The sequence below is a fragment of the Entelurus aequoreus genome, linkage group LG17, assembly GCF_033978785.1.
Source record: "Entelurus aequoreus isolate RoL-2023_Sb linkage group LG17, RoL_Eaeq_v1.1, whole genome shotgun sequence".
Lineage (NCBI taxonomy): Eukaryota > Metazoa > Chordata > Actinopteri > Syngnathiformes > Syngnathidae > Entelurus > Entelurus aequoreus.
The window spans coordinates 26829135-26843165 of NC_084747.1; the positions used below are offsets into that span (position 1 = coordinate 26829135).

The 14031-nt window shown below is 41.0% G+C and overlaps 1 protein-coding gene across 1 annotated transcript in view; it reads right to left on the bottom strand.

The window, feature by feature from the left end:
• The window catches only part of araf (A-Raf proto-oncogene, serine/threonine kinase), a 47896-nt gene extending 34063 nt beyond the window's left edge, over positions 1-13833 (bottom strand). Inside the window, exons 1-3 of the mRNA XM_062025412.1 lie at positions 13794-13833; positions 7910-8095; positions 5905-6008 (exon numbers count right to left, since the gene is read on the bottom strand). Coding sequence (XP_061881396.1) covers positions 5905-6008; positions 7910-8017 — 212 coding nt within the window. The 5' untranslated portion in view covers positions 8018-8095; positions 13794-13833. The remainder of the gene's footprint in view (positions 1-5904; positions 6009-7909; positions 8096-13793) is intronic.
• Between the last annotated feature and the right edge of the window lie 198 nt (positions 13834-14031).

Here is a 14031-nt window from a genome sequence, read left to right on the forward strand (position 1 = left end):
AGGTTGTTTTTGTGTTACTGTATATATTTGTTTCTCTGAAAAATCCCATTTAATATACTTTGGGTAATAACAGTCAATATTTATTTATTTTATTTTATTTTTTTAGGTGGGTAACAGTCAATATTTATTTATTTATTAGATTTTTTTTTAAATTATATAATAAAAGTGAGCTTTTTTTAAACCAAATATTGTGTGTTTTTTTCCATATACAACAACCTATCTGGACTCGATAAGAGAATCGATAAGGAATCGGTTCGATAAGAGGATTCGATAACTGGCTCGAACTCGATAATTCCTTATCAAACATCATCCCTACTTGCAGTGTGTATATTGTACATATTACATATTGTTATGAAGGTGCCTGTTACTACATTATATATATACTTGCAGTGTGTATATTGTACATATTACATATTGTTATGAAGGTGCCTGTTACTACATTATATATATACTTGCAGTGTGTATATTGTACATATTACATATTGTTATGAAGGTGCATGTTACTACTTTTTATATATATACTTGCAGTGTGTATATTGCCACCAAACAGGATCCCTTCAACGCCCTGACTGCGCCTAAAAATTCTGTCCATGAAAGTCATGAATAGAATCTGTGACAAAGGGCAGTCGTGGCAGAGTCCAACCCTCACTGGAAATAGGTCCGACTTAGTGCCGGCAATGCGGACCAAGCTAACACCGATCATACAGGGAAGCGGACCGCCACAATCAGACAGTCCGATACCCCATACTCTATGAGCAGTGTCCACAGGACTTGCCGAGGAGCAGAGTCTTAATTAAGCCTTCTCAAAGTCCACAAAAAACATGTAGACTGGTTGGACAAACTCCCATGAGCCCTCAAGGATCTTGCCGAGAGTATAGAGCTGGTCCACAGTTCCACGACCAGGATGAAAACCACACTGTTCTTCCTGAATCAGAGGTTTGACGATCCGGTGTAGCCTCCTCTCCAGTACACCTGAATGAACGCTACCGGGAAGGCAGAGGAGTGTGATCACACGATAGTTGGAAAACATCCTGCGGTTCCCCTTCTTCAAAAGAGGAACCACCACCCTGGTCTGCCAATCTAGAGGTACCACCCCGGATGTCCACGCAATGTTGCAGAGTCTTAGCTACCTCGGCAACCTCATCCCCAGAGCCCACCACAGATTCCCCAGGCACTGCTTCCTCATAGGAAGACGTTTAGGTGGGACTGAGTAAGTATTCCCTCCACCGATCCACAACGTCCTGATTCCAGGTCAGCAGCACACCATCCTCACCGTACACGGTGTTGACAGTGCATTGCCTCCCCCTCCTGAGGCGGCGGATGGCGGTCCAGAATCGCTTCGAAGCCGTCCGGAAGTTGTTTTCCATGGCTTCCCTGAACACCTCCCATGTCCGAATTTTTGCCTCCGCAACCGCTAAACACACCGCTTGGCCTGTCAGTACCTGTCCGCTGCCTCCGGGGTCCCATGAGCCTAAAGGACCCGATAGGACTCCTTCAGCTTGACGGCATCCCTCACCGCTGGTATCCACCGGCAGGTTCTAGGATTACTGCCACGACAGGCACCAACCTTGTGGCCACAGCCCGGAAAAAGGTGGAGTGCCATCTCTGGGTTGGGGAGGAGATCCTGCCCTAAGTGGAGGAGTTCAAATACCTCAGATTCTTGTTCACGTGTGAGGGAAGAGTGGATCGTGAGATCGACAGGCGGATCGGTGCGGCGTCGACAGTGATGCAGACCCTTTATCGATCCGTCGTGATGAAGAAGTAGCTTCGCCTTCCGGCTCAGCTCTCAATTTACTGGTCGATCTACGTTTCCATCCTCACCTTTGGTCATGAGCTTTGGGTTATGACCGAAAGAACAAGATCACGGGTACAAGCAGCCCAAATGAGTTTCCTGAGTCGGGTGGCGGGGCTCTCCTTTAGAGATAGGGTGAGAAACTGTCATTCGGGAGGAGTTCAGAGTGAAGCTGCTGCTCCACATCGAGAGGAGCCAGATGAGGTGGTTCGGGCATCTGGTCACGACGCCACCCGGATGCCTCCATGAAGAGGTGTTTAGGGCACGTCAGACCGGTAGGAGACCACGGTGAAGACCCAGGACATGTTGGAGAGACTATGTCTCCCGGCTGGCCTGGGAACGCCGTGGGATCTCCCGGGAAGAGCTGGACAAAGTAGCTGGGGTGAGGGAAGTCTGGGCTTCTCTGCTTAGGCTACTGGCCCCCGCGACCCAACCTCGGATAAGCGGAAGAAGATGGATGGAAGGAAGTTAACAACAAAAAACTACCTGTGTAGGACTAAACACTAGAAAGCATGCAAGTTAAAGCGTTGTTTACAAAAATGCTGAGTGACTTCAGCAACAACAATACAGTAAGATATTAGAAGATCTTTCAAAATGAAGGCACGGGACACAGCAGGAATGTTTTCTTGACATTGCCCATGCATGTTAGAAGGCACGCATGCACACACCACTGCACAACAAAACACCAACACCCAAAAGTTAACAACTTCCTGTTAGTTTTGCGTCATGGCCAATTATGTTAATTAGACAATGGCATCATCAAACAACTCCCTAAGTCGCAACCACATTCCAAGCCAGCGGGAAGTCTGTACCAAGTCACCTTTGGTGTTAGAATCACAGACTAATTAATGCCAGCAAATGCACATGGATTTATATCAACTTTTTTGAATGTTTTCTGGATTTGTTCATGTTCAGTTAAAATAAACCTCCCATTGAAATTCTGGATTGTCAGCATCTTTGTTAGGGGGTAAACTTACCAAATCAGCAGTGCGCCGTAGGGATGTAACTATACGAATATTTCATGTTATCCAGACCAAAATTATCATTATCGGGGTATTGTTGAATGTGCTGAAAAAGTACTTGTACACACTCTGAAATATTTTTGACCGAGGTTTGTTTATTTTTAATGACTAAAATAAATAGACGCTGTTAGTAAAGCCACTGTTTTTCATGTTTTGTTGTGGTTCCCTGATAGTGTTTTGTTGGAGTGTGAATCTTTGGCCGCTTAACGATGCAATCCTGATTCTGATTCCTAGGGTGACAAATTGATTCAACGCGATTCTCGATTTAAACAGATTCTCGCAATGTATCATTTGGTATAAAATCATAATTAAACTTTTTCAAAACACGTTACATGTTAGAAAAGCTCATTCTGGTTGCATGGAGATGGCCTAAAAATGCATCTTTTAAGTAGAATTCTTAAACAAAATACATCGCACGCACACGCACACAAAATAAGCCGCTACTTTTTTGCTACACTTTGAACCTTGTGGCTTATAAAACAGCGCGGCTAATTTATGAATATTTTTTTGTTTGTGCTATGGCGCCATCTTTGGGACGAGTTTGCTCACTGCAGGTGTCCTACCATTTACGAGGGCTTTTTTTTATATATATATTCCAACCGGAATGCCGTGTTCGTCTTCCAACCGTGCATAGCGTTTCTACTGGTATGCATTATCCATTTATCAATCCAAGCAACGTTTGTAAGTTTTACAATATAACTACAACAATTCTTACTAACTAAACCGTCCCATGTGTGATGTCTGTAGGAGTGTTTTCATACATATTTGTACGTGCTATCTAGGGGTGTAAGGTACGTGTATTTGTATCGAACCGTTTCGGTACGGGGGTTGCGGTTCGATCCGGAGGTGTACCGAACGAGTTTCCACACGGACATATTAAGTAGCGTAGCGCACGTTGTGTAAACAATGCACACTGAGGCACAACACATGGCACGCTAGCAATGACCGGGCTAGGACAACATATAAAAGCCAGAGCTGGAAGACCCTCCTGCCTCGTTAAGATCTCCCGTTTGGGAAGACTTCGGCTGCGCGGTGCGGAGGACGGAGGTTTGCCGACATTGTTCAGCAGCGGTAAGGCATGCTTCTGCCAACACGTCAAACATGCTAACCCATTTGAAGCGGCACCACACCCAAGTGAACATCGCTTCAACAAAGTGGACCCCGACTTAAACAAGTTGAAAACTTATTAGGGTGTTACCATTTAGTGGTCAATTGTACGGAATATGTACTGTACTGTGCAATCTACTAATAAAAGCTTCCATCAATCAATCAATCAGAAGATAAAGACGAGCAAACAGCTCCCACCTCTTACTGCCAAGTTAGCCAGGCTGGGTGGGGGGGGGGGGGGGGGAGTTAATCGGAGGCTGAGTTGACTTGAAACTGTTTAATGTTGCACTTGTTATATGTAGAAGAAAGGCAGTTTACTGTACAATCTACTAATAAAAGTCTCAATCAATCAATCAATCAATCAATCAAAAAAAGCACTTTATATGTAGAAAAGTTTTGTTAAGAAACCATTCTGAGACTTATCTTATTTAGTTTTTATTTTATATATGTTGACCACTTCAACCCTGGCAATGGACCCTGTGTGTATATCAATCAATCAATCAATGTTTATTTATATAGCCCTAAATCACAAAAGTCTCAAAGGGCTGCACAAGCCACAACGACATCCTCGGCAGAGCCCACACAAGGGACCTCGATGTGAATGACTATGAGAAACCTTGTAGAGGACCGCATATGTGGGTAACCCCCCCTCTAAGTACAGTCCCTAGTGGATCCACATAACAGTGAGAGTCCAGTCCATAGTGGTGCCAGCAGGAGACCATCCCGAGCAGAGACAGGTCAGTAACGCAGAGACGTATGTTATGCCATTGTTGACAAATTTGGTAAATAAATAACCAAAACATTTATATTTTGCTGTTTTCTTACTGTACCGAAAATGAACCGAACCGTGGCCTCTAAACCGAGATATGTACCAAACCAAAATTTTTGTGTACCGTTACACCCCTAGTGCTATCGTAATATAATGAAGATACAGTCATTAGCAACACTTTGAACCCTGCGGCTTATTTCCCAGTGCGCATAATTTTTGGATTTTTCTTCGCTCACGGCCATAATTCAATCAGTTTCCAAATTAAAAACCAAGCAAACACACTGAAAATGTGCCTTACTTTTTGTGCTACGGCGCCATCATTTGGACTAGTTCGCTCACTGGAGGGTCCTTCCATTTAGTGATTAGAAGTGCCGTTCAGTATTCTAGCAGTCCATAGCGTTTCTACTCGTATGGATTCTTCCTTCATTACTCCAAGCAACGTTTGTAAGTTTTACAATATAACTAAAACAATTCTTAATTACAAAGCGTCCCATGTGTGATGTCTGTAGGAGTGTTCAATGCATATTTGTACGTGCTATCGTAATGTAATGACACTAGCGTTGTTAGCATTAGCTAATATGCTAACACGTTTACAAGTGACTGTGTTAGTATTATTAACTTACAATGGCATTCTTTTAATATTGCATATTCCACAAATTCCTCAGTGAATTCACCAAAACGTCACCGTGGAGTTATTGAGTTAGCTTCCACAGGTTTTGTCGGTTTTGTCTAATCAGCCGTTTTACTGCCTTGTTACAGTTACCGTTTGGAAACAATTAAAAGGTATGTGAATAAACATTTACAGACTGTTTCTGTGACTTATAGTCCGGTCCGGCTAATATATGGGGAAAAAAAATGTCTTCTCAAATTTAGTGGGTGCGGCTTCTATACCGGAAAATACAGTACAGCAATTTTTGAAAATTATGAATCGCTTTAGAATTGTGATGCCATAAATGAAGTGAAAAATATACAGTTGATACATGTGATTAATATCAATATCGGTCGATCCCACTGGCAATTGTGTCTCCCTGAGCCTGCATCCTTTTAGAAGGAATCTTTCAGGGGAGTTCAATCCTTAGCACGTAAACACTGGGACACAGCGTGATTAAAGAGGCAAATATTGTACACTGATCCCATCCCCTTGGACATCTCTAGTTAGCATGGTAGCACACCTTGCTAATGGCGTAGGAATCCAACATGACATGGTGACTTACCCTTCCAGAAGACGAAACACGGCGCAGCAGTCTTGGCTCAGGCCTCGGACTTTCAGAGCTTTGTCTAAGCTCTCGTACACCGTCTGCCCTCGACGGACATTCACCTGCAAAACAAAAGTGCTCTCTGACTACAGCGCTACACCTTTACAAAGACATGACCCACACGGAAGTGACCTTGTAGAGATCGACTGATATGGGTTTTTTTGGAGCGCCATACCGATTATTAGTAGTCAAGGAGGCCCATTGGCGATATATGGAGGTGATATTCATCTACAGTAAAAGTTATTTTAACATGAACATTATATGTCAGTAAACAACTGGACTAGGCTTTAAGTAGTTTTTTTTTAACATTATTTTTAAGGAAAAATGGGAGCAATAGTGACATATGGGTTGATCTATCACAAAAAACATCAAACACCTTTATTGTGCGTGTCTAAGGAACATCAACATTTTATTTCAAAATATGAAACATCTCCTGGGAAAGTGGGTCAAAATATGACATTTCTCTACATCACAATAACTCATCTACTCCATTTGAAAACAGTTTGGAACCCTGAAATATAGTCAACATTGAAATAAAAATAATTGTGGGCTCCTTCACGTTGATTATAGTTGAGACATTTCTCAAGATGGCGGACATTTCTTCCTGGATGTTACAAAAAGTATGAGAATGTGTGAGCTGCTGCCTCACCTTCTTTACTTACGTATATAACACCGTAAATTCTAGACTATAAGCCACTACTTTTTTCCTACACTTTGAATCCTGCGGCTTATTTCCCAGTGTGCATCATTTTGGGATTTTTCTTTGTTTAAGGCCATAATACAATCAGTTTCCAAATTAAAAAACAAGCAAACACACTGAAAATGTGCTTTACTGTTTGTGCTACGGCGCCATCATTTGGACGAGTTTACTCATTGGAGGGTCCTTCCATTTAGTGAGTGCCGTTCAGTCTTCTAGCCGTCCTTAGCATTTCTACTTGTATGGATTCTTCCTTCACCACTCCAAGCAACGTTTGTAAGTTTTACAATATAACTACAACAATTCTTAATTACAAAGCGTCCCATGTGTGATGTCTGTAGGAGTGTTTTCATGCATATCTGTATGTGCTATCGTAATGTAATGACGCTAGCGTTGTTAGCATTAGCTAATATGCTAACACGTTTACGAATGTGTTAGCATTATTAACTTGCAACGGCATTCTTTTTGTATTGTTTCAGTTTCCCAAATTCCTCAGTAAATTCACCAAAATGTCACCGTGGAGTTATTGAGTCTGTTTAGCTGATTGGAGAGCTTGCTTGCGGAGTTAGTGGGTCCATGACGATGACTTCTGTTTTGTTTGATCCACTGTTTTACTGCCGCGTTACAGACACCGTTTAGAAACAGTTAAGGTATGCAAATAAACATTTATAGAATATTTCTGTGTAAATAACTCATTATACAACTCATACATCTGCGACATAGAGTCCGGTGCGGCTAATATTTGGAAACATATTTTTTTGGTTCTAAAATTTACTGGGTGTGAATTACTTACCGGAAAATACGGTAATCTCGTATTTGTCAAGTTATTTTTTATTTTTTTTATCGTGCTCTGTGTTGTGTTGTTTGCTCGTTTTTCTTGTGTTATCTTTTAACCTGCTTAATGTACAGCACTTTGGCTACCCCTGTGGTACATTTTAATTGTGCTTTATAAATAAAGTTGATTTGATTTATTTACACAAAATTTGCATTTATGTCAGATTGCGGACGTAGGCTTAACGAGAGACTCCATCGCTGTTGGAGTGAAAAGAAACAATAACCGGGAAGACGGCGGGAGAGAAGAACAAAAACTGGATTATCACGGCCTGTGATAGGTTGACCTCCAGTTCCTTGAGATGAATGTTCTTGCCAATTGTGGCTGTCAAAGAAAAGGGAGCTTGGACACATTTGAGAGCAAGACAAGAAGGAAGTTCCTCCAGCACGGACCACAGTGTGGAAGTATTGTGACAGAGGAGCAGCAAGTCTCACCACGGTCCTCTGCTTGTTGGGCAGGTAAACGCGGATGGTGCCCCCACCTCGAGGCACGTCCTCGGGACTGGTTTCCCCCGAGGAGGAGTATGAGGAGGTGGAGGACATGATGAGAGGAGGGTGGAGGCGGAGCTTCGGCAAGAGTGACGCAGCGTGCTGTCCAATCAAAAGTCGATCACTTGCACCCTGGAACACAATCGACGCTCATTTCAGCTATCAAGTTATGATAAATGGGTTATACTTGTATAGCGCTTTTTTACCTTCAAGGTACTCAAAGCGCTTTGACACTATTTCCACATTCACACACACACATTGATGGCGGGAGCTGCCAAGCAAGACCCTAACCACGACGCATCAGGAGCAAGGGTGAAATGTCTTGCTCAAGGACACAACGGAGGTGACGAGGTTGGTAGAAGGTGGGGATCGAACCAGGAACCCTCAGGTTGCTGGCACGGCCACTCTCCCAACATCGCCATGCCGTTGAAGCAGTGCTCTACAAGCAGCCCTGCGGCGTGTTTACTTGTGTGATGTGTGCGATACAAGCAGTCCTGCACCGTGTTTATTTACTTGTGTGATATCATGTGCGCTACAAGCAGTCTTGCACAGTGTTTACTTGTGTGATATCATGTGCGATACAAGCAGTCCTGCACAGTGTTTACCTGTGTGATGTGTGCGATACAAGCAGTCCTGCACCATGTTTACTTGTGTGTGATATCATGTGCGACACAAGCAGTCCTGCACCGTGTTTACTTGTGTGATATCATGTGCAGTCCTGCAGTGTTTACTTGTGTGCGATATCATGTGCAATACAAGCGGCCCTGCGGCGTGTTTACTTGTGTGCGATACAAACAGTCCTGCAGCGTTTTACTAGTGTGTGACATCATGTGCAATACAAGCAGTCCTGTAGTGTTTACTTGTGTGCGATATCATGTGCAATACAAGCGGCCCTGCGGCGTGTTTACTTGTGTGCGATACAAACAGTCCTGCAGCGTTTTACTAGTGTGTGACATCATGTGCAATACAAGCAGTCCTGTAGTGTTTACTTGAGTGCGAGATCATGTGCGATACAAGCAGTCCTGCAGAGTGTTTACTTGTGTGCGATACTAACAGTCCTGCAGCGTTTTACTAGTGTACGATAGCATGTGTGATACAAGCAGTCCTGCAGCATGTTTACTAGTGTGTGACATCATGTGCGGTACAAGCAGTCCTGCAGTGTTTACTTGTGTGCGAGATCATATGCGATACAAGCAGTCCTGCAGAGTGTTTACTTGTGAAATAGCATGTGCGATACAAGCAGTCGTACAGCGTGTTTACTTGTGTGTGTGATATCATGTGCGATACAAGCAGTCCTGCAGCGTGTTTACTTATGTGATATCATGTGCGATACAAGCAGTCCTGCCAGGTGTTTTCTTATGCAAAGCTGCACAGCCAGTTAACATCTAAATGTCCAACAAGGACACAAATGTATTCTGTTTTAGTCAAAAGGTAAACAGGCTAGGCAATAGGCTACTAGGAGCTAGCAGCAACACAACAGCTAAGCACACTATAGCACACATGCTAGACATACGTAATAATAATTGGACAATAAAGGTGACATTTGTCAATATAAACAAGTATCAAATAATTATAGTTACATATTACTTACACATAAAGTCTTCAAGGCAGAAGCGTATTAGAAAGTATCCAGTAACAAACGTGTCCGCATCATTCAACTTACTGCGTCATGATGGTTATAATTGTTGTAATTGAAACAGGAAGTCAAACCACCAAGTAATTTGCATTTGGCATCACATTGACACTTGATAATGGGACTGTCTGAACCAGAATGTTAGATTTTGGATAAATCAGTTAAATACTTGCATCAGTATAGTCAACGTTTCAACAACACTGCAACAATTTCACTGACTGTTTAGAAACCCTCCAGGTTACACTGCAGGTTTCATGCAAAAGTCCAAATAATTTTATTTTTTGTCTGCATTTACACATTCATGCACCTTTTATTCTGACAAATCATGTATGTTAGCTAGCATTTATTAAAGTACAGATGTTCAGTTGTGTCTTTATTCCAAAAGCTTTTTGACACTGAATTTGTGTATCCGATTTTTCTTTCCCATTTGAATTTTTTAAACACAATTTTATAAAATTTTCATTTCATTTAATTACATAGTTGAATTAAATTTACCAGAAGTGCGCATTGAGTTTTGAATCAACAAATATTTCTGCACTGAATTTTTAAACACTGTATTTTAACACAGAAATTATGCTGCTAATTTTTTTATTTAATGAAATTTCAACACTTCACTGAGAAAAAAATTCAATGCAGAATTATTTGTTGCCTCAAAACTCAAAGACTGACTTCCAGTAAATTTGATAACATTAAGAAATTAAATTAATGTTCAGGAAATTTTCAGCATAATTTGAAATAAAAAAATTCCGTTATATACATTTAGTGACAAGCAAAAGCTTTCTTAATAAAAAAAAATGTACCTCCATACACTTCCGGTAAATTAAGACCAAAGCAATCGATATTGTCTCAGAACCAGCCAATCAGGTGTCATGTTGGCGGGCGAATTTTTCAGCACAGAATTTTTTTTTTTTTTACACACAAATTTGCTTACAAATTCAATCAAATTATGCTGAAAAATGTCATGTATTAAAAATTTGTGAGCAAAATTTGTGTTTAACAATTCAGTTTGTTAAATACAACTTCCTAAAATTCTGTGTAAAAACCTTCGGTGCAAAAATATTTCTTTACACTTAATGTTTAAACACCTATTTTTTTTTACAAATATAATCAAATTACATTATGAAAATTTGTGAGCAAACTGTGTGCCTAAAAATTTGGTGTATAAAAAAACTGTGAATATATTTGTGCTTCAAAACTCAAGACACACTTCTGGTAAATGTAATCAAATCACAAAAATGTTATGAAATTGTCAGTATATTATGACAAAAAAAAATCCAGTTCACCAAATTAAAATGCAAAAAAATCAGTTAAATAAATTCAGTGTCAACAAAGCTTTCATAACAAAGACACAAATTAAACTCCATACACTTCCGGTAAATTAAGACCAAAGCAATCAATCCTGTCTCAGAGCCAGTCAATCAGGTGTCGATTACACTGTTTATTTTACTGATTTTTTTCCACTTAATTGGTAAACACACATTTTGATCACAAATTAAATCAAATGATGCTGACAATTTCATTAAATAAAAATGTGTTTAAATTTTCGTTTTGTTAAAAATACAATGTTTTAAAATTCAGTGTTAAAAAAAACAAATATTAGTTGCTTCAAAACACAAAACACACTTCTGGTAAATTAAATTATGAAATTAAATGAAATTGTCAGCATAGTTTGATGTAAAAAAAAAAAAAACAGTTCACAACATTAAAATGCAAAAAATTCAGTTACATAGATTCAGTGTCAAAAAAAGCTTTTGTAATAAAGACACAAATTAACCTTCATACACTTCCGGTATATTAAGACTGAAGCAGCCGATGCAATATTTGTTGCTTCAAAACTCAAGACACACTCCTGGTAAATTTAATTACATTATGAACTTAAGAAAAATTAACACTTTACGAAATTGTCAGCATATTCACATGCAAAAAAATTCTGTTATATAATGTCAGTATCGAAAAAAGATTTTGTAATAAAGAAACAAAATCGTACAAAACTTTGTACACTTCCTGTAAAACCTTTGCAAACTTCCGGTAAATTAAGACCGAAGCAATCAATCCAGTCTCAGTCCCAGCCAATGAGGATCACAGGGGAATTTTAATGCAGATTTTTTTTAATACACTATATTGCCAAAAGTATTGGGCCACCCATCCAAATGATGAGAATCATGTGTCCTAAATACTTGGCCCGGCCACAGGTGTATAAAATCAAGCACTTGGGCATGGAGACCGTTTCTACAAACATTTGTGAAAGAATGGGCCGCTCTAAGGAGCTCAGTGATTTCTGGCGTGGAACTGTCATAGGATGGCACCTGTGCAACAAATCCAGTCGTGAAATTTCCTCGCTCCTAAATATTCCAAAGTCAACTGTCGGCTTTATCATAAGAAAATGGAAGCGTTTGGGAACAACAGCAACTCAGCCACCAAGTGGTAGACCACGTAAACTGACAGAGAGGGGTCAGCAGATGCTGAAGCGCATAGTGCAAAGATGCATAGTCAGTTGCTACAGAGCTCCAAACTTCATGTGACCTTCCAAATAGCCCACGTACAGTACGCAGAGAGCTTCATGGAATGGGTTTCCATGGCCGAGCAGCTGCATCTAAGGCATACATCACCAAGTCCAATGCAAAGCGTGGGATGCAGTGGTGTAAAGCATGTCGTCGCTGGACTCTAGAGCAGTGGAGACGCCTTCTCTGGAGTGATGAATCACTCTTTACCATCTGGCAATCTGATGGACGGGTCTGGGTTTTTGAGGTTGCCAGGAGAACGCTACATTTCGGACTGCATTGTGCAGAGTGTGAAATTTGTTGGAGGATGAATTATGGTTTGGGGTTGTTTTTCAGGAGTTGGGCTCGGCCCCTTAGTTCCAGTGAAAGTAAATTTGAATGCTCCAGGATACCAAAACATTTTGGACAATTCCATGCTCCCAACCTTGTGGGAACAGTTTGGAGCGGGCCCCTTCTTCTTCCAACATGACTGAGCACCAGTGCACAAAGCAAGGTCCATAAAGACATGGATGACAAGAGTCTGGTGTGGATGAACTTGACTGGCCTGCACAGAGTCCTGACCTGAACCCAATAGAACACCTTTGGGATGAATTTGAACGGAAACTGAGAGCCAGGGCTTCTCCACCAACATCAGTGTGCGCTTTTGGAAGAATGGTGTAAAATTCCTATAAACACACTCCGCAACCTTGTGGACAGCCTTCCCAGAAGAGTTGAAGCTGTAATAGCTGCAAAAGGTGGACTGACATCATATTGAACCCTATGGGTTAGGAATGGGATGGCACTTCAACTTCATATGTGAGTCAAGGCAGGTGGCCAAATACTTTTGGCAATATAGTGTACATACTGAATTTTTAAATACACACATTTTTATTGAATGAAATTGTCAGGGTAATTCAACCATTTTTTTTTTTTATCGAATTGACAAAATAGAATAGAATCAGCGTCCAAAAAAAAACAAAAAACTTTGATGACAGCCGTAATAGAGGTACAACAATACCAACTTTGTAGCCACATGAACAACACATTTTGCATTTGTAGAACAAACACAAAGTCATCATCATGCTCGTCTGGAGTCGATGTTGCTGCTGTAACTGGTATCGATAGATCGATGATTGTCTCGAACTAAACCTAGTTTGTCAGTTAATAGAGCAGACTTTGGATGTCAAATGAAGAGCGACATTTCATAAATAACCAGCAGCTGCTAAAGCAGACATTGACAAAGTTGGCGGCTAACAAGTGTTGGGAAAGTCAACAAAAGCAACAATTCACGTCGAATAAAAAGTGTTTGATCAACGTTTACTCGCCTGCAAACTTGGACTGATGCTAATGCTATTAGCTTAAAGCTGCTGTGTAAAAGTGCATTGTTTGTGGGAGGCCGCGTTCCTAAGCGGCTTTAAGGTGACTGGCCGACTGGTTAGGAAGGTGATGTCCAATTAGCAGCATGTTGACAATATTATTGTCACACTTTAAACCTTTAAAAGGTGACGTCGCTAACCCGGCAGCTAGCCTGCTTTCCGGCTCTTATGCTACACATGACGTTAGTCCACTTTGCGCTTTTTTTTTTTTTTTTTTTTGTTCCTCGACAGATAAATGACTTGTGAGCGTCCACAAACACATGCCGCCGTGGCTGTTTGTCTTTGGTTCTCAGGACCAAAAAAAAGCACTTTTACCAGCAGAGATGATTTAAAGTTCTTACCTGTGGCCGCCATCTTGAACTCTCGCACTCGACAGACGAATCTGTCAAGAAGTTCAGAGAATGCGGAAAAGCTCCGAAATGCTCTTTTGTCATTGGCCTACATCAGCAAGCGGCACCGCCCATTGGACGAGGGCAGAGAGTAGGCGCGGCTAACTTCTGTGTCATGCAAATGCATGCCTGGATGTGACTTTTCCATTTTTATGTCGAAGACAGGCAACTTTTATTGAAAAACAGAACA